A 21,371-nucleotide genomic window follows, 5' to 3' on the forward strand; every position below is an offset into this window, starting at 1 on the left:
GAGAATTCTGGGTTTTAAACGGGAAGGTTGCATATTGTAATATTCACCAATAAATGCCTAGCTCATTAGCGCTGTGTTCTGGGGGCTCCCATGTTTGCAGTGCACCTGTTCTTGGCATGCCACTTTCTCAACAGTTAGTTCTTCATTTCTAAAAAAATCAATCTCTTAGTGGCAGCGCCTACACTTTGAAACTCCCTGCCAATAGATACCAGGCAGGCACCTTCATAGTACTCTTTCCGGCGCCTGATAAAAACATTTTTGTTCACACAAGCGTGCCCAGATGTTTAAAAAGTTGATGTGAGTTTTAATCTCTTTTTAGTCTGTTGTTAGTTTCAATTCTGGAAAACTTGATGTCAGCTTGCCAGCTGCATGCGTTGCTGCACTTAGCAGAAAAACACTCCCAGCAGCCAGCCATAAATTCCTTTCTTTATTTTCTTCAGACAAGATTACATGCCAAATAAACAAAGCGACCCATCTCTCATGACGCGCATTGCTCTAACTACTTTCTCTTTTCCCTCTCCCTCGAGACCAACAGAGCCAATGGCTCAGCCCCTTCCGTTTTCCCCTGTGACGTGGATCCCCTTCTCTCCGAAGCACCCCTTCCTCCCCAGACTCACTATCCTCTTCTCTGTCTTCTGAGGAGGACTCAGTACTGATCAGTGGGGATCGTTCCCTGTATCCTCTAATTCTTTCCTGCCTCGCTGCCTGCGGTTCCCTGACACTTGAGTTATTTTTTTCTTATTGAGAATTATAATTTTATCTGTTTTTCGTAAGCCGGTTTGAGCTTTTGGGTTGTTTTTGCTTTTTTACAATCAAGCAGTGTATAAATTTTATGAAATAAATAAAAACGAACTCTTCAGGGCTGCTGACGGACACGAAGGTCACAAACTGTTGGGATACTGCCAGGGAGATAAAGTCCATCATGGCCCCAAGCCGTGTGCCGGACGATCCATCGATCTCTGGTAGGCACGCAGTATCATCGATTAGCGACATGAGTTTCTAGAAGTTATCTTGCCACATTCTAGAGCTCATGCACACTCTATCAGCTGATAAAGTACAGCAGAAGTCACACGCAGGAGAGCATTATTTACAAGCTTTATTCACCGTTGATCAGAACAAAGAAAGACATGACTGTCTGCGTCAGTGTCTCCGACAGAGAGAGAAAAAAACGAAAGCAATAGAAACATAAACATCCTGTGAACAGGACATGCACAGACTCTCTGACTCACAAAGCCTGCTCCCTTTTAAGGTGGAACGGAAATATCCTAACACAAGCCACTCACAGGTGACCCTATAGCAGCCTTCTCCAACCTAATGCCCCCCAGATGTATGGGAACACAATTCCCATCATGCCAGCTACCATCAACTCACAGTTCCCATCTCAGAGCCAATGTTTTCCAGGGCAGCTGTGCTGCAAAACATGAATATGTGGTTTGTTTGTTTTTACAAGGGATCTTCTACCATCACAGGTAATCATGGGTCACCTCTGTCTCCACAGGTGTGTTTTGATGGCGCTTTTATTCTCCTGTGTAAGCATCATGCAGACCAATGCTTCTTGTGGTGCTCACAAGCCCATAAATGACATTTAGTAATGAGGACAGATTCAGGACAGATAAAAGAAAGTCACAGCTCATAGTTTAACTCTGGAACTCCCTGCCACAGGAGCACTGATGGCCACCAACTTAGGTGGCTTTAAAAGAGATCCAGAGAAATTCATGGAGAAGGCCTTGCACATGGCCTGGTATCAGAGGCACTATTTCTAGGGAAGATGCGTGGGAAGAACATACCATAGTTGCCTCTGGGATGACCACCAGCAGGACACGAGTGCATCTACTTGGCCGGTGGGGTTAGGGTGTGTGGCATGTGTTGCCTATGCTCTGGCAACCTCTACGCTAGATACGACAATGCTGTCTCTGAAGACGGTTCAGCTGGTGCAGAATCCAGCTGCCAAGGTTGCTCAATGGTGCAGGACGGTTTGAGCAGGTTGCTGTCAGGAGTTCAGCCTATACTTGAGTAGCACCCTGGCAGAGACACATGCCCGGCTGGCATGTTCTCTCCCTCCTGGTCGTTCGTTCGGGAGTTTCATAAGCTTTCTTCAGCCCGAACATCACAGCGACCAATGCTAACTGACACCAGCACACCTAGGGATCCGCAGAGTGTTCGCAGTTTGCGTAACAGACCTCAGCAACTCAGCATTTTGGCTAATCTACTTTATTTACAGATAAACACACGGAGCACTGCAACATGGCTCCCTCTCTCTCTAGCATCAGACAGCAAAGAGCAAAGGACAATAGTCCCACTTCACAGAACACGGCAACACAAACATCCTGTCTTCGCCACTTCTCACTCTGTGGAGTCAAAACATATATCATCATGTGATAGACAAAAATTCCATGACTGCAATCATGGAGCAGGAATGCTAACAGTTGCACCGATTCTGGCCCAACTGCATTGGCCGCCCGTTAGTTTCTGGGCCCAGTTCAAAGTGCTGGGTTGGACCTCTAAAGCCTTAAATGGCTGAGCACTGCAAGACCTCAAGGACCGTCTCTCCCCATATGAAGCCACCCGGACTCTGCATTCATCATCTGAGGCCCTTCTTTGTGTGTCTCCTCCACGAGAAGTCCGGAGGGCGGCAACACAAGAGCAGGCCTTTTCTACGGTGACTCCCTGCTTGTGGCAAGCTGTCCCCAGGGAGGTTTGGCTGGAGACTTCATTCCATATCTTCAGGTGCCAGTCAAAAATATTCCCCTTCTCCCAGGCCTTTGGGCTAATTAAACAATCCATGGCCTTTTAAACTGTGTATTGGGGTCCTCAGATGAAGAGGTGTATGGAAATGTAATAAATAAAACAGGATGATGGACTAGAGAGGCCTGTGGCCTCATCCGGCATGGCTCTTCTTACATTTTTCTGAAAATTATTGTAATAGGTATGAGTTACTCGTGCGTAAACTGGTGCCTTTCTCGGTTAATTTGCCTTGTTAAACCTTTCTGACTGCACAGCCCCTTCTCATGGTGGCTGCCTCAGTCATTGGCAGAATCCGTCAGTGGGCGTTTCTTGAACCTCTTCCAACATAAAAGTTGTTTGACACCCAGTCTCCTCCTCCTCTCACTGCGCGGGAGTCTTCTGCGCCGGGAAGGTGTGGGTAGCGGAGGACCTAGGCTCTCCTCACTGATGTCCAGTGAAGAGTCCTGGAGCCCTCTCTCCACTTCCCCCGTCTGCCTCCCTTTATCCCTGGTGTTGCGCTGATTGGCTTCCCCCTCTACTGAGCTGTTTCTCCGCCTGCTGCTGGGTCCTTCGCCAGCATCATCTGGGAGCCTCCCCTTCACCTCTCGCTCCAATGTCAGTTCCCTGACAATTATGTACACAAGGAATTGGTTTCCTTGGAATGAAGCTCAGTAGAGATAGTGCTGTCTTTAGGATATATGGTTTTATTGGAACAACCTGAGCATAAGCTAGGAGGGGCTCGCAGCCTGAACAACTTCTGTCTTAGTCGCAGCACAGAGCAAGCAGGTCTCTGTGTCTCCACCTTCCAGCCTGCTCCTAGCTCAGCGCTCTCACGTGATTCTTGGTTATTGTCCTACCTAGCACATGGCTGAGAGCTCACTCATTTGTTCTATGGCACAGAGCAGCTTCTTTGGGTATGCCCATCGCGGTGCTTAACTGGTCAGCCAAAAACCCTGTCAGCTAGACCAGTGTTGTCAAAGTCCGGTTTAATCTGGCCCATGTGGCAGTTTATTTACTGGGGTAAAATCCTAATAAAACCTTCAACAACTTCAACCCTAAAAAGAGTTCAACAACTTTGGGGTAAAATCATAAAAGAAGCTCAACAACTTCAATCCTAAAAAAATTGTTAACAATTTTGGTCAGCCCCCATGGCCCTTCACTTCATCAAATCTGGCCCTCTTTGAAAAAAGTTTGGACACCACTGACCTAGACAAAGGGACTGCATTGGAAAAGTTTCCCTTACACATTCCACCCCTTGCAAAACAGGATCCCAAGAACTGGAAGGGACTTGGGGTGTCATCTAGACTGAGCCCCCAAATTCCTAACAATACTATGCTGTTGCCCTTAGAAGGGCTTCCCTTATAAATCACAAGTTTGAATGTGGCACTGACTTTAATAATAATAATAATAATAATAATAATAATAATAATAATAATAATAATAATAATATATTATTTGTACCCCGCCCATCTGGCTGGGTTTCCCCAGCCACTCGGGCGGCTTCCAACAAAGATTAAAAATACATTAAAATGTCACACATTAAAAACTTCCCTGAACAGGGCTGCCTTCAGATGTCTTCTAAATGTCAGGTAGTTGTTTTTCTCTTTGACATCTGATGGCAGGGCGTTCCACAGGGCAGGTGCCACTACCGAGAAGGCCCTCTGCCTGGTTCCTTGTAGCTTTGCTTCTCGCAATGAGGGAACCGCCAGAAGGCCCTTGGTGCTGGACCTCAGCGTCCGGGCAGAAAGCCAAAAGCCCAATAGCTGCCAAAAATAAGCCACGTTTGCCTCGCTCCCTGGAGGCACCACACCTGATTTTGGAAAATCCAGGTCATTGGGTATCATAGAATCATAGAGTTGGAAGAGACCACAAGGGCCATCGAGTCCAACCCCCTGCCAAGCAGGAAACACCATCAGAGCACTCCTGACATATGGTTGTCAAGCCTCTGCTTAAAGACCTCCAAAGAAGGAGACTCCACCACACTCCTTGGCAGCAAATTCCACTGTCGAACAGCTCTTACTGTCAGGAAGTTCTTCCTAATGTTTAGGTGGAATCTTCTTTCTTGTAGTTTGGATCCATTGCTCCGTGTCTGCTTCTCTGGAGCAGCAGAAAACAACCTTTCTTCCTCCTCTATATGACATCCTTTTATATATTTGAACATGGCTTGGAAGGTTGGAAGTAGCTTGGAAGGTTTTGTTTCTCGTCTGTGTAGGTCAGACATTTCGATGGCCTGCTGCTCTCCATTTAAGGCTGGAGGGGCTGTTACCTGGCAGGGTCACCAGCCACAATGAAGTACTGCTGAAGCCTTGGGCCAATTCACACATGCATGTAAGCAGTGCAATGTTCAAGTGGCTGTTTGCAGCTCAACACCTGGTGGGCGGCAATCATCGGTGGTGCTTGGCTCTGGTTTCACACAATCTGCAAGCAATCTGCTGGTGCTCGAGTGGTAAGTCGTGTGACTATCCCATTACTCGTCCCCTGGGAAGGCGGCACAGCCGGGTGGATAATAGGAGGTCAGGATCAGCTGAGGGCGTGCAGCCTGAGCTGCCTGCAGTTTTTTCTGGGTGATGCGATTTAGGGTCCACATTGTAAGTCTGGAAGGAGGAAGGAGAAAAACCGCATCATCAGAAAGGAGGCTCCCCCAAGAGGGAAAAGTCTGCTTGCAAATCTCTAGTGGGGTCATCCACTTGGCGAAGCTTTCAGGCAAAGAGGCTCATGGCTGCCAAAGCTGATGCCAACTGGCTAGTTTGACTGAGACCTGGAAGCCTCTAAGCTGACGCCAGAAACAGGGATGTCAACAGAAACGTTGACAGTTATGGTCCTAACTCTCTCCCATAACCACTCCAGCTGTAGGACTGCTCTATATAGTGCTGAGGGACGTGGGTGGCACTGTGGGTTAAACCACAGAGCCTAGGACTTGCTGATCAGAAGGTCGGAGGTTCGAATCCCCGCGACGGGGTGAGTTCCCGTTGTTTGGTCCCTGCTCCTGCCAACCTAGCAGTTTGAAAGCACGTCAAAGTGCAAGTAGATAAATAGGTACCACTCTGGCAGAAAGGTAAATGGCATTTCCATGCACTGCTCTGGTTCGCCAGAAGTGGCTGAGTCATGCTGGCCACATGACCCAGAAGCTGTAAGCCGGCTCCCTCGGCCAGGAAACCGAGATGAGTGCCGCAACCCAAGAGTCGTCCGCGACTGGACCTAATGATCAGGGGTCCCTTTACCTTTACCTTTATATAGTGGTACCTTGGTTCTCAAAATTAATCCATTCTGGAAGTCCGTTCCAAAACCAAAGCATTCCAAAACCAAGTCATGCTTTCCCATAGAAAGTAATGCAAAATGGATTAATCTGTTCCAGACTTTTAAAAGCAACCCCTAAAACAGCAATTTAACATGAATTTTACTCTCTAACAAGACCACTGATCCATAAAATGAAAGCAATAAACTATATTGCAGTCACACAATCAATCATCAGTAGTTGAACTGGGCTCCACACAGTCACAAAAACAGAACAAAAGAGTCGCATAAACAAAAACGCAAAATAAATAGCAAAAACAATCAGACCTCAGTGTAACACTCAAAACGGAAGCGTGGCACTCAAAACGGAGCACGTTCAGCTTCCGGAAAAAGTTCGCAAACTAGAACACTTCCGGGTTTGCAGCATTCTGGTTCCAAGTTGTTCAAGTACCAAGGTGTTTGAGAACCAAGGTACCACTGTAATTCTCTTGGCTTCCTATCAGGGTGGTCAAGTTAGCAATTCCTAGCTATTCCAAATTAATCTTCCCAATTAGTTCTATATTGTTAGGATTCCGGTTCTACTTCCACGATTAAGTTGTCAAACGGTCATCCTCTGCCCTGCCTCCTCGCAGGGGGCTCCTTCCATGATTAGATTGTGCATCGTTCATGCGTCTTCCTGCTAATCATTTGTTCGCCCTACACTTTGCAGTGCATTTCCCTGTCTCACAGTGCTTTCATCCATTTTAATTGTGCAGACCTAAATTTCTGGTATGTGCTTGAAGACCCCCGCCCCCAATAATAATACTGACAACCTGGAGGAACCAGGGTGTGTCGATGATGAGAAGGGCAGGAGAGACAACTGACTTGAGTGACATCACAAACTGAGGGGGAAATTTGGAGAACTTAAGATTGTCCTTTTGAACATGAATGACTATGAACTCCAAAGGTAAAGGTACTCATGACCACTAGGTCCAGTCTCGGACAACTTTGGGGTTGCGGCGCTCATCTCACTTTATTGGCTGAGGGAGTCGGTGTACAGCTTCTGAGTCATGTGGCCAGCATGACTAAGCCGCTTCTGGCGAACCAGAGCAGCGCACGGAAACGCCGTTTACCTTCCCGCCGGAGCGGTACCTATTTATCTACTTGCACTTTGAGGTGCTTTCGAACTGCTAGGTTGGCAGGAGCAGAGACCGAGCAACGGGAGCTCACCCCGTCGCGGGGATTCGAACCGCCGACCTTCTGATTGGCAAGCCCTAGGCTCTGTGGTTTAACCCACAGTGCCACCCGCGTCCCTTATGAACTCTAAACAACATGCAGAAAAGCTGAAGATGGGAGAGGTCGGGCAGGGGAATACTTACGCCAGCCTCTGGAGTCTGCAGTGCTGCTTTGCCAGTGAGGCACACAGGTGTCTGACGCCCACGTCTCCTAGGCTGTTCCCCCCTAAGCCCAGCTCCGCCAGGCTCTCGTGGGATTCCAGGACGGAGGCCAGATCCTCACACGCCCCGGCTGTGAGACCGCAAAGGTGCAACCTGCAAAGGAAGACAAAGGGGATTTGCGACACCTGGAAAGATGAAACTGAATGAAGAGAAAATATGTCCCACAGGCAAAATAACAAACTGGGACCTGAACGTCCCAAATGCCACACACAAGAAGAGTTTGGTTTAGTTATATTTTGGCTGATCTTTTTCAAATGTATACATGAAGGTTACGCCCGTTTTAATTTGTTCAAATAGCTCAGTTGCTAGGGCATGAGACTTAATCTCAGGGTTGTGGCTTTGAGCCCCAGGTTGGGCAAACGATTCCTGCATTGCAGGGGGCTGGATCAGGCATGTCCACACGTCAATCACGATCGACCTGTCAATCACAGGATTAGTTTTGGTCGATTTATTGAAGCCCAGCACGCTCCAAATGGCTCCTCAGAGAGAGAAAGGGCTGGTGGGGGGGGGGGGGAAAGGAGAGAGAGAGAAAGAAGCCGAGCGCTCCAACTGGCCTCTTAGATCTGTGTAAGCTAATATAAAAATATAGTTTAACTTTTCTCACTTGTTTAGCTACTTGTCCATCTAGTAACTATTTGGATCTGTCATGATGATATCCAAACAGAACTACTGTCTCTGTGAAATAAATATCCCTTAATTAATTAATTAACTAACTAACTAATTAAACAAACTTAAATGACTTTGGAGGGGTGGGAGAAGGGAACACTTGGTGAATAATGAGAATGGGAGAGTGTGGTAGATCACTGCCAGTTTTTGATACTGGGTAGTAGATCACAACCTACTTGAAGTTGGACTTGCCTGCGCTAGATGGTCCTTGTAGTCGCTTAGGTAAAGGTAAAAGGACCCCTGACCATAAGGTCCAGTCATGGCCGACTCTGGGGTTGCGACGCTCATCTCGCTTTATTGGCTGAGGGAGCCGGTGTTCAGCTTCTGGGTCATGTGGCCAGCATGACTAAGCCGCTTCTGGTGAACCAGAGCACACATGGAAACGCCGTTTACCTTCCCACCAGAGGGGTACCTATTTATCTACTTGCACTTTGACATGCTTTTGAACTGCTAGGTCGGCAGGAGCAGGGACTGAGCAACGGGAGCTCACCCTGTCACGGGGATTCGAACTGCAGACCTTCTGATCGGCAAGCCCAAGAGGCTCAGTGGTTTAGACCACAGCGCCACCCACGTCCCTCCTTTGTGGTCCCTTACAACTCTACAATTCTATGAAATTTGTTACATGCAGATCGGATTTTTGCAGGGCACAGTTGTGGAATGATGAGAAGAGCTCTTGGAGGTGGGGGAATAAGCAGAGATGATGAAGAAGCCACTTACGTGAGTCTTTGCAACCTGGACTGTGGGTGCTTCAGCCCATCGCACAGCGTCCTGATCCCCTCATTGCCCAGGTTGTTCTCTCCCAGATCCAGCTCAGAGAGAGACGGCTTGGATGCCAGGACCTCTGAAAGGGGCTCACATGCGCCAGCCGTCAGGTTGCAGCAATGTAGCCTGCAGGAGATGGAGGTGGAAATGAGCTCCAGAAAGGGGCTTTGCAGCTGGGATAGGCGCTCACAGCGCGGGGCTGGGATGTGACCGTAACCTTTTCCTCCCATCGTTCAGGAAGCACAAAGCTAATGAGACGCTTGTGGGTCTCATGGTATGTGATCTCCTCTACCCTGAATATCCATGGGGCAGTTTTGGATATTGGCATTGAGTCTCACGAAGATGGCCAGCCACGTGCCACAGATAAATTCACAGGCAGCCATGTGATGCTAACATCCACATAACCATTGAAATTGTTTCTACATATGAAAGTGCTTTGGATGGGTTTTTTCAAATAACAAATGATCATGGTTTTCATCAACGAAATGGTGTCATTGTTTTTATTGCTGGTTGTTTCTGTTGTGAAATTGCATTGCGATATTTTATGGGGAGCAATTCATAAACGGAATAAAATAAACGAAATAAGATTAACAGCGGAATGTGGATATCTCCGTCACAGGGCTACTTCCCCGACATCTGGTAACCAGAGACATACTGTTTGCAGCAGCAGATGCCGCAATTTTGGTGATCAGAGCAATGTGCTCGTGAAAGCTACAAGTGGTTATGATCATTTGCTGTGAGCAGAGGAATCCTCAGTCCAAATTTCACTACCAAGTGTGAACTTACTGAGTATCTTGGCAGAAACTGAACACACTCTCAGTCTCTTCATCTATAATATGGGGCTAATCATACCAAGCTCCCTGTCAGGGAATGGTCTGAAGACGAGGACTGGGGAATACATTCCATGGCAGACCAGCTTCTATCTGATGGAGAGCTGGCGGGGAAATAGTCACGCGCACCCCTTGTCCGTAGCATGTTCAGATGCAGAGGAAGAGACAGGAGCTGAACAGCTTGGGGAGGAGTTACCCAGTTACAAGATAATGACAACAGAACCAGAAGGGAGGGGGCAGATAGTTGTCTTGTTCTATTTTGTTAATTTTTGAGGAGGCTTGTTTTTTTAAGGAATGCTTTCTTGAAGTAGTTTTGTACAGTTTTTGTGAGACTCTCTCTAATTTGTTTGTTTGTAGTTAGGATGGGGCTGAAGGACCATGATGGGGTGGTTTGTGTTCCCTCTCCGATTTTAACAGTGACTACAACTGGGGCATGATCTGTGATTTTAATGTTACCTATGCTTGTTGATTCCGCTAAGGGGATGGGGGGCAGATAGTTGAGACGTCACCTTTAAAGCCCTAAACGGCCTTGGTCCTATATACCTGAGGGAGAATCTCCACCCCCATCATCCAGCCCAGACACTGAGGTCCAGCGCCAAGGGAATGGCGGTTCTCTCATTGCGAGAAGTGAGGTTACAGGGAACCAGGCAGAGGGCCTTCTCGGTGGTGGTGCCTGCCCTGTGGAATGCCCTCCCTTCAGATGTCAAGGCAATAAGCAACTATTTTACTTTTAAAAGACACCTGAAGGCGGCCCTGTTTAGGGAAGTTTTTAATGTCTGACACTGTATTGTTTTTGATATTTGGTTGGAAGCTGCCCAGAGTGGCTGGGGAGACCCAGTCAGGTGGGCAGGGTATAAATAATAAATTATTATTAAATTATTATTGAGCACCTGCTAGATCTGTATCCCATGTATTTATTATACCACATGTTGTTGTTTAGTCATTTAGTTGTGTCTGACTCTTCATGACGCCATGGACCAGAGCACGCCAGGTTACAAACGTTACACACCCATATATACAAAGAGCCATATATACAAACAGCCACAAGATCCTGTGGCAATGAGTTCTATAGGACACAATGTAAGAGTGAGCACTTCCTTCTTGTTATTGCGGGCGAGGCAGGCAGAGGCACTGCAAAAACGTTCATTCTTTTGCGTTTCACATTCATCGTTACCAGGAAGAGGTGCAACGATGGCTGCCAAGTTGGCTTTAAAAGGGGATGAAATAAATTCATAAAGCGTAAGGCTACTCATAAAGCGTAAGGCTAGGAATGATGCTATGTGCAGCCTCCAGCATCAAAGGAAGGACGTGTCTGGGGTGTCTCTATTTTAATGCTGGGGAAGAGGGAGCCACGTACCGGAGCCTCTGTAGTTGACAGTGTGGATCGAGAAGCCCCTGGCATAAGTGGCTCACGCCCAAATCTCCCAGTGGATTTTCACCCAGATCCAGACTGGTCAGACACTGATTAGCCGCTACGACAGAGGAAAGATCTTGGCCTGCAGCAGATAGGAGCCCACAGCGGTTCAGCCTGGAGAAAACCGAAAGCAGGAGGATTAGGACAAAGGACAAACGGTATCAGTATACATCTGTAAAATGTTCCCATTTAGTGATCCACAAGTCAATATAAACCTTTGGAAGTGGTCTTTAGTTTTCTGGTTTGATGGAGCAGGGACCCTCTCTCCTCGCAAGGGCCTCTGTTTTGGGGCAGCCAGCCATAGAATCATATGTTTGTAGAGTTGGAAGGGACCCTGAGGAAAATCTAGCCGAGACCCCTGTGATGCAGGAATATGCACCTGACCCATACAGGGATCAAACCTGCAACCTTGGCGTTATCAGCACCACGCTCTAACCTAGGGTTACCAGGCGTCCCCGTTTCCTGGGGACAGTCCCCGGATTTGCAAATAAGTCCCCGGACAAATTCCATTCCCGGAATGTCCCTGGGTTTCATCTAATGTCCCCGGGAAATACAGCAACGGCAGTCTCAGGAGCCCGGAGCAGTTGGCTCTGGCTGGCTTCAGGAGCTGCTCGGAGGTCCCCATGTGATGGTGGTGCAGGGGCTCAAAGATGCAGCTTCCGGGCTGCCTCCACCTTCCTGACCCCAGCTACCAAGCTGTGAAGGGAGGCTTCACACTGCCTATCAGAGCCTGCGTGCCAGCAGGAGGGGGCAGGGATCTCTCAGTTAGGCAACAGGAAGCCTCGCTTCCCAGCTGAGAGATCCCCGCCCCCTCCTGCTTGCACGCAAGTAGGAATGGAATTGGGGCTGCTCCAATGAAAAGGGAGGCATTGCGCTGCTTGAGCCTCTCCTCTGCCGCCACTCCAAGCCCTCCTTCTCCGCATTCCATGCCTGACCCACCACACACTGCTTCCACACCACCACCACCGAAGAACCAACTACTCAGGGGCTGCCCAGGTTCATGGAGAAAGGAGATAGAAGCCTCGGAGGAAGGGGAAACGTGGCGATTGAGGTCAAGGCGGTGGCGCCCCTCTGCCACCGCCATCACTGCAGCATCAACATCCTGAACATGTAGATTGATTGATTGATTGATTTATAGTGTCCGTGGATTTATTGAAAAAAATATGGTTACCTTACTCTAACCAACTCAACTATCCAGTCATGGTTCAGTTGTGAAGGGCAAAGGCTGCTAACGGAAACCGCAAGCACCATCTCTGACTCCCTGCAACTTCAGCCGAAATAGTGGCCCACTGTAGCCTTGTAAAACAGTAGCCGTTGCTTCCTGTCTCCCAAGCTTCTGCCACCTGAAGCAGTTGCCTCACTCTGCTCAATGGTAGGGCCGTCCCTCTGATTTGAGCCCTGGGTGGCTAAACTCACTGAGCCACGAGGTGAGCCCCTATTCTGGACAGAGGGCCACCCTACTTAAGTCCCATTGACCCAACAAGGATCACTGGTGGGTCTTTCAGATGCACTTACTGGATCTCCAAGGGCTTCAGCAGTCCTGGCAAGAGCTGGCGGAATGCTGTGGGCCCCAACCCGTAGCCAGAGAGCCGAAGCGAGCAGAGAGACGGAGAAGCTGTTAGGCAAAACGAAAGAGCAGCAAAATCCAGCTTGGAGAAGAGCAAGTCTCGGAGGTCCAAATCATGGACGTGCCTCAGGATGCTCTCGGCAAACTGAGGGTCCTCCGTCTCGTAGACGCAGTGGCAGAGCTCCAGGAGTTGCTCCCCTCTCCCAAAGGACTGGCGTGTTGCTTCCTGGTCCACCCATCTCAGCATCTCCTGCCAGAGCCTGGTCCTGGACATCTGGCAGCCCCATGCTTCTTGCAGGAGGTCCATCCTCTTTGCGTTGGAGAGGCCAAAGAGGAAACGGACCAGCGTGGAATAGTTGCCTCTGCCCTCTTTCTTGTTTCCCAGTCGCTCGTTCAGGATCCTGAATGATGAGTCCCCATCTGTGTCCAGCAGGTAGAACAAGGCTGCAAATAATTCCTGGAAACTTAAGTGAACAAAGCTGTAAGTTATTGCCGCATGGACATCTTTCCGGAGGACAGAAAGGGTTTCTGAGTCCAAACAGCCCACACAATGTTCTTTCAACTCTTCTTCGCCAAAGCTCGCCTTCTTATGGAGAACACCATCCTTGGCTAAGGAGCAGAGACCTTTCAAGTTGCTCTGCTTTGGGTTGCAACCCAAGAAGCTAAAGAGGAGATGCAGGTGGATTTCCGTGACGGTCGCAGTCTCCGGGATAGCATTAAGGAGATCCTTTTGGGGTTTCCGCCTGAAGGCGGTGCAGAAAATCCAGCACAGAGCAGGGAGGAAGCATAAGCTGAACAGAGTTTCATTCCTTCTCACGATTTCAAAGGCACGAGTGGCGTCTTCCTTGGCCTCAAAGAAGCGTTGGAAATATTCCTCCCTCTGAGCCGGTCGAAATCCAAACACTTCCACCAACCATGGAGACCTCAGGCATGGCAGTAGTGCCCCCAAAGCCACGGGCCTCGTGGCCACAATGAGATGGCACTTGGGAAGGAGCCTCCTCCTGAGTAGACCCATCATCAAAGACACGGCGGCCTGCTTTTTGTGGGGGTCGCTACACGTAATGTCACCTGGAAGCCTGCTGGTCTCCAGCTCATCAAAGCCGTCAATGAGGATGAGGATGCTGTCTTGGTTCATGAAGGCATCCTCTGCTAGGAGAGTTCCTGGAGGGCAGCTGCTGAGTACCAGCTCAGCTACGGTCATGGGTCCCTTGCCATAGTTCACTGCTTTGCAGGAGATGTAAAAGACATGCTCGAACCTCTCCTGACAGAACTTGCCAGATGCCCAGTCCAGCATTATCTTCCGCAGGGCTGTGGTCTTCCCCACCCCAGCGGGACCAAGCAGCACAACGGTTCTGGAGCGTTCCCCCTGAGCGTCTGGACCAAACAAATTCTCCATGCTGACTTCTTCTGGCCCGTCTCCTTGGTGAACCTCTAACTCTCGTTGCTTCCTCTCCATGGATGCAACCTCCTGGGTTCTCTGTTGAGGATCCCGTTTCCTGCAGAAGAGCAACTCTGTGTATCTTTGGGGGAGGCTCACCACTTGGCCGGAAGAAGGGGAGTCACATTCAAGAATGCCCCCGAAGTTCTCTTGGATACAGCTTTTATATTTCTTCCTGCGATCTAATGTAATCACACAATGAGAGGGGTGTCAGGGGAGGGGCCACAGCATGGGGAAATAAGTTGTTTTATTAGCAAGTGCCATATTTTTCTATTTATTTATTTATTGGTTTTCACCTATTACATTACAATACAGATGTACCAAAGCCTACACCATTTCCTCCCCATCCCCCCATACATTAACATTTATATTTCCTCAATCCATCGTATTATTCTTTTTTCCTTCCTCCCACTTCCCTCCGCCCCCACTCAATTTCCTCCACATTATACAATTTACAATAACCTTTGCATGCTACAATCTTCTCAAATCATCTACATGTTCTTATTATCTTTCCTTGCTAATTTTTCTTCAATCCAGTACTTCACATTTTAAACTAGGCATATAAGCGTGTCTTTTTTTTTTGAGCAATATTTTGCCATATAGTCATCAAAACATTTCCACTCCTTTTTTAATTTTTGATTCAACTGGTTTCTTATTACAGCAGTTAATTTTGCCAAAATTAAATGTTCATTTAGTTTACAAATCCATTCCTCCTTTGTGGGTATAGTTTGTGATTTCCATCTAGCAGCAATCACTATTCTAGTGGCTGTACTTGCATATAGAAAAATCCCCACCCCCCGTGGTATCTCTTCGTCTATCAATCCAAGGAGATATGTCTCTGGTTTCTTTGTTATTGATATTTTCAACATCTTCTTTAGTTCTTCATGTACTACTACCCAAAATTTCTTAATTTTCCCACACCTCCACCACATATGTATGGTTGTTCCTATTTCTCCACTCTTTCTCTATTTCTGTCTATAAGACGCTCCCATGTATAAGATCCCCCCTATTTTGGGAGGCTCAATTTTAAGAAAATGAGGGGAGATGGCCCAAAGTTGTTGAACTTTTCACCCCATGCAACCTTAGTAAGCAGAGTGCAAGTCTCTTACCGTTCCGTTTCCATTTCTGGAGCCTGGTGGCCGAATCTCGCAAGCTGACCGCCTTGAGGACGGCCACGGCCACTTCCCAGGCCCCATCCTGGCCATAGGCATCCAAGAGGAGCCAGACAGTATCCATTGTGTCTGCGCTTTCTAGCTTGTTCCGGGGGATTTTAGCTCTGCCCTCCATCTTCAGGAAGCAGAGCTTGTTCTTGAACCTCTTGAAGTTCTCCGCAGAGAGGTTGTCCAGGGCAAAGAGGAGGGCATCTTCCAGGGGTTCTCCCGAATCTTCCATTTCAAGTCAAGAGGTGTCTGTAAATGGGAAGCGGGGAGGGGGGAGAGACTGAGTTAGACTGCCTCTGCTCCTGGGCTTGGTATCTCACTGCACAAACACAAAAAGCAAAAAGCTTATCCAGGAATGGAAACCTCCTTGTGGCAACTTTCGTTTTTCATTCTGCTAATCATCAACTAAAGGAACAGGCCACCGTTAAACATTAAAACAGCCACAAGAGGCTCCCGCAATGTAACTATGAATCGAGACCCAACACTGAACAAAGTACAAAAAAGGCTTTATCAATTAGCTTTTGAAGTTTCAGATATATTTAACTTATTTATTCTTTTATTACATTTCTATCCTGCCTTTCCTGTGAAATAAAATATTTAAGGTCTTTTATATATATATATATGTATAATAAATGTTCATAACTGCATATATAAACCACATGTCTGAAACCCCACAGAAAAAGTCCTGAAACCATATTGTCCCTCCCAAATTGACCTCAAATATTTCTCTGCAAGGTCGAAGGAAAATGGAAAAGCCTCCCCATTGTCTTTTTGTTCACAAATCCTGTCTTAAGGGTATGTCTGTCTGTGTTTGAATAGGGTGAGCCTGTGACCTGGCTCAGGAACTAAGTATTTATCATTACAAAAGATTGGCCAGGCCCCCCAGGCAATCCAATCAAGTGACCATTAAACAGGTAACCTGGCAGACAGGAGATAAACAACGCACTCAGATTTCTGTTGTAGACTGCCCTTTCTGTGATGTTAGGTATGATGTATCTGGGGGTGGCTTTGAGCTACACCCCTTTCTGTGATGTAGGTATGATGTTTCTGGGGGGTGGTCTTAGACTCCAGGGCGGGCAATTTAAAATGTCTATATAAGGGCGGGCACACCTTGGTTCTGGGTCCTCCTCCTTTCCTGCATGTGAGGGGAGCACCCTGTTGCAACAGATCAATAAAGATCAGGCTTACGAGCTGCTTTGCTTCTCAGCATTCTGTTTGGCCTGTTATTTTCTCCGACCGATGGAGAACCTACAACGGACTCTATAAGGGCTCTTGTGTCCCTCATAAGGGAATAAGGGCAGATTTTTATTACACCTGCAAGGAGCTGAAGGTACATGCATGGGTCTCTCCCTCTCTCCCTCCTTATTTACCCTCCCTAAATTTTGTGAAGTAGGTCAGGATGAAAGGAGGTGAACGGCCTAAGATCATCCACTGGACTTAATGGATGAGTGGGGATTTGATCCCATATCCACCAGGCCCTTGATTCCTTACCACATATTAAAACCACCTGTGTACAGTTCTTAAGAAAATATATAATTTGTTGCCTTCAGATAATAACTTCAGCCCCCTGTTTATGTGAGCAGATGATGCAATTAACAGAGGTCTCTGCAGGCTCTTTTGGGTTTTGAGTAAGTATCTGCAAGCTTATATGCAACCTGTATACAATCAGTTTAGTTTGTTTTCAAATGTTGAATATTCATATGATGTCTGGTCTTTGTTTTTATAGCTCCCAAAGAAGGCCTTTAAATAACAGTTGGACAAAATGTGTAAGGCTGCTTTGAAAATGAAATTTGTTTTTCTTTATGATTTAGTCTCATAATAAAATCCACGAGAGGGTTGGGCTTAGAGGAAAACACCAAATAAAAATAAATGTATTCAAACCCAGTTACAATGTATTTATAGGTCACTTTGTGGGCTTGCTCCATTTTTAAAAAGGCATTTGATTCCAGAACTTTAAAGATCTGTGTTTTCTGGTATGTTTTGTATGGAATTGTTTCAACTGAGCTGTTTTTTTCTGATCACCACCAATTGTGAAAACGGCAAAGCGGTGAAAAACGGCTGCCTGAGCCCAACTTATTTTTATATAATATGTATTTCTGAAACCTGAAACCCACATTCTACTCATGTAAAAACACCAGGCAAGCCCCACAAATAACCCAGAGAGGCATTTTAAATAAAAGGGCACATTCTACTTATGTAAAAACACAGTGATTCCCGGACCGCCCCAAGGCCGGATTTAGAAGGCGAGTGGGCCGGATCTGGCCCCCAGGCCTTAGTTTGCCTACCCATGCTCTAAAGGCTCTGAGGACTCAAACTCCCTTGAAACAAGGAAGGCATTGGTGATGGAGGAAGGCTTCTCCTCACTGATGGCACTGGATCCCACAAATCACTGGCCCCATCCCCCAAGTCATCTCCCCCTTCCTCTGCTCACACCTCCCCACTCGCTCCTCAGGCTCCTTGATGCCTAGAAATCATCACCTCCTTTCCCCCACAGAAGCATTGCGGCGCAAAAACATGTGGTTTCTTTCGGAGGCCAAACGGGGATTTCCCCTTAAAACAAGTCTGCATTCCTGTTCTTGTCGTTCCTCTTCTCTGCGCACTCTCTCTTCTGCCGTTATGAGCCGTCCCCAAAACATTTGCCAAGTCCAAAATGAGAAGCGCACTTGCCCACGGTTCACATGGCACGGCACATGGCTCAAGCCTTGCTAAGGTGAATGGGAGTTGCACCCCAAGGTGTCCTCGCACACCTCTGGGTGAGGGTTAAGCAGGGGGAAAAGCTCCTGTCACAGAGATCAGATCTTCTCCTGTGCCACCCTTAGCAGCACCCAAATCCACTGACTGATGAGTCACCTTTATGCAATACCATTAATAAGAAAGCCAGCCCATCCCTTGTGGTTAAAAAAAACCACACTGACCTTGTTTTTTGAGGAAGGAAGGCCACACAGAGTTTTAACAATGCACAGCGATGGAAGTTCCTCATGGAGCTCAGAGCAGACTGTCTGGCAGCTCTCACTGGACGAAGCGAAAGCAAAATGCAACCCTCCACTCCCCCTCCATGGCCCCAAGCTCTGGCAGCGTCGCTTATGACGCAAGAGTCACGCGAAAGGCTTGCTGCAGAAAGACCCACACGCAACCCTTTCCCCTCCTCTGTCAGCAACGCCCCAATGTTTTTCCTTGGAGTTTTTTAAAGGCTGGATAGCCATCCGTCATGTAGATTATAGCTGAGATTCCAGCATTGCAGCAGGTTGGACTAGAGCAGGGGTCTGCAACCCGCGGCTCCGGAGCCGCATGTGGCTCTTTTACACCTTTGCCGCGGCTCCGGGGCGGATACTAGCAAGGGGAGGAGGCGCATTGTGCGCCCCGACACTCCCCACTGTGGCGGGCGCTGTACTGGCTGTGACGTCGCATGGGGGTGGTGCGTGCGTTAGTCACGCACCGTCCCGACGTCACCTTCCCGCCCGCTGTCAGATCGGACATTAAGGTAAGGAACAATATATGCAGTGTTATATTTGTTTTAAATGTCACAATGGTTTTGCGGCTCCCAGTTTTTTTTTCTTCGGAAACGGGTCCAAGTGGCTCTTTTTGTCTTAAAGGTTGCAGACCCCTGGACTAGAGTGTCAGTACGCCTTTCAACCGATGTGAGCGACTGGGCTCAATAACTGGTTCTGCCCCAACTGGGCTAGGCGACTGGAGCACTTTCAGAGACTTTCCAATCCTGGAACGCAGGTCTCATTGAACTGGACTCACAACTGTGCATTGTGAGCACCAGACTCACGAAGAGTATAAATAACGCGGAAGCTAGCTGCGAAGCATAACTCCTTTTATTTCTAATAGCTGCTACAAGCTAAAGAACTACTGGCTTGCATGAGTGTCACAGCTCCCACTCAGCCATCTAGTCACTACATAGATAAGACTCTCTCCACACACAGAGTCAGGAGCGGAAGAATAGAAGTTTCCGCCCCCTCCTTTCTCAAAACACCAGATCAGGAGATTCTCGCAATGGGAGGGGGTGAAAATATCAACACAGAGGACCTTCAACCCAGCAATTCTAAGATTCTATGCAATGTTCCCATGAGGGGAAGTTGCAGTGTTTAGGATGGTTTAATTTAGAGGAAAGGCGAGGAAGGGGAGACGCGATAGAAGTTTCCAAGAGGATGTATGCCCTGGAGAAATGTTGGAGATCAGGAGAGATCAAAGCAAGGGCTTATTCACGCAGCACATAGTTGAACTTATGGAACTCACACCCACAAGAGGCAGCAATGGCTATCAATGGCTTTAAAAGAGGATTGGACAAATGCATGGAGAGGACTATCGATGGCTGTTAGACAGGCTGTCTGTGTTCTGTCTCCACTGTCAGAAACTTTATGCCTCTGAATACCAGTGGCTGGGAATCGCTGTTGCGCTCTAGTACAATTTGCAATTTCTCCCATCTGGTGGCCACTGTGAGAACAGGACCCTGGACTCGAAGGTCCACTGGCCTGATCCAGCAGGTTCTTCTGATGTCAGAAGTTATCAAAGCTTTATGGAGGAGCCGGTAACACAGCAGAACCAGGGGGCTGTGTTTTATTCTAAGTGCCTTTAGCAGCAGAACAAGAATACTATCATAAAAACGGCATACAGTGGTACCTTGGGTTAAGTACTTAATTCGTTCTGGAGGTCCATTCTTAACCTGAAACTGTTCTTAACCTGAAGCACTACTTTAGCTAATGGGGCCTCCCGCTGCCGCTGCGCCACCGGAGCACGATTTCTGTTCTCATCCTGAAGCAAAGTTCTTAACCTGAAGCACTATTTCTGGGTTAGCGGAGTCTGTAACCTGAAGCGTATGTAACCTGAGGTACCACTGTAGTCCAATTGTTGGGAAATCCCATCCCAATCCCTAGATGCCCCATCAGAGTCACAATTTTATTTGTAAAACAGCAACATTAAGAAAAAAATATTGCAACGAACAGCACTGAACCAACAATAAAATTACATTCAAAAATTTAATACAAAATACGTAACAAATCAGCAGATCAGATTAGTAAAGCAATGAGGACTGTGATCTTCCTCCACTGTTGTGAGGCAGTAATGCTTCTGAATACAGGTTGATGGGAATCATACTGGGACAAATTGCTGTTGAGTTTGCTCCCAGACTCTGAAAACTGGGTAAGATTGACTTGCTCTTGGGCTCAGGCGCTGCCTTTTCCCCAGGAGTACATCGTAAGTAAACAAAGTGGGGGCATGGGGTCAGTTTTTGTTTCGAAGGAAAGCTAAGCTACTAACCCTCATTGTGGCTATTGCAAGTATGGAGACTGTTGGGAAGCGTCAGCTGTGAAACACCGTTGTTCTCCTCTGGCAGCTAGTTAAAGAAACCCCTGACCATTAGGTCCCGTCGTGGCCGACTCTGGGGTTGCGGCGCTCATCTCACTTTATTGGCTGAGGGAGCCAGCGTACATATGGCTGAATCGATCAGAAGGCATTTCAAACCAACTTGAAAATTATGCCTGGCAAGTCTTGGGAGTTTGCAACACCATCCTCCTTCACAGGTCCCACACAACTCAGCTTATCTTGGTCAATGAGGGTTCCAACCTTGGGATACTGGTCACTCTCTTGCTGTGCCTAGAAATCTGAGCCAGGACCAACTCCGCCTGGAAAGAAGGCTGTTATGCCAGATCACAAGACCAGCATCCAGGCTTTCCTAGACTAAAGGCTCCTGAAAAGCACCCTGAGTGGGTTTTTTATTTATGTATTTATTCATAGAATCATAGAGTTGAAAGAGACCACAAGAGCCATCGAGTCCAACCCCCTGCCAAGCAGGAAACACCATCAGAGCACTCCTGACATATGGTTGTCAAGCCTCTGCTTACAGACCTCCAAAGTAGGAGACTCCACCACACTCCTTGGCAGCAAATTCCACTGGCAAACAGCTCTTACTGTCAGGAAGTTCTTCCTAATGTTTAGGTGGAATCTTCTTTCTTGTAGTTTGGATCCATTGCTCCGTGTCTGCTTCTCTGGAGCAGCAGAAAACAACCTTTCTCCCTCCTCTATGTGACATCCTTTTATATATTTGAACATGGCTATCATATCACCCCTTAACCTCCTCTTCTCCAGGCTAAACATGCCCAGCTCCCTTAGCCGTTCCTCAAAAGGCATCGTTTCCA

At 47.6% G+C, this 21,371-nt stretch overlaps 1 protein-coding gene across 1 annotated transcript; it reads right to left on the reverse strand.

The window, feature by feature from the left end:
* Positions 1-4,908: 4,908 nt before the first annotated feature.
* On the reverse strand, positions 4,909-18,278 carry LOC308597151 (NACHT, LRR and PYD domains-containing protein 3-like). The gene is made up of 7 exons (XM_081212753.1): positions 18,147-18,278; positions 15,181-15,480; positions 12,582-14,253; positions 11,010-11,180; positions 8,778-8,948; positions 7,317-7,487; positions 4,909-5,318 (listed from the first exon to the last, which is right to left on the reverse strand). Exons 2-7 carry the CDS (start codon positions 15,461-15,463, stop codon positions 5,192-5,194), a joined length of 2,595 nt encoding a protein of 864 aa, XP_081068879.1. The 5' UTR covers positions 15,464-15,480; positions 18,147-18,278; the 3' UTR covers positions 4,909-5,191.
* Between the last annotated feature and the right edge of the window lie 3,093 nt (positions 18,279-21,371).

The sequence above is a fragment of the Podarcis bocagei genome (genome assembly GCF_964188305.1).
Source record: "Podarcis bocagei genome assembly, chromosome: 11".
Classification (NCBI taxonomy): domain Eukaryota; kingdom Metazoa; phylum Chordata; class Lepidosauria; order Squamata; family Lacertidae; genus Podarcis; species Podarcis bocagei.

Coding starts and splice junctions, on each gene's coding strand:
- LOC308597151 (XM_081212753.1), bottom strand. CDS start 15,463: ATGGAAGATTCGGGAGAACCCCTGGAAGATGCCCTCCTCTTTGCCCTG. Junction 8,949..11,009: donor TGTCAACTACAGAGGCTCCG/GTACGTGGCTCC, acceptor CATCTCCTGCAG/GCTACATTGCTGCAACCTGA. Junction 5,319..7,316: donor TGCAGACTCCAGAGGCTGGC/GTAAGTATTCCC, acceptor TCCTCCTTCCAG/ACTTACAATGTGGACCCTAA.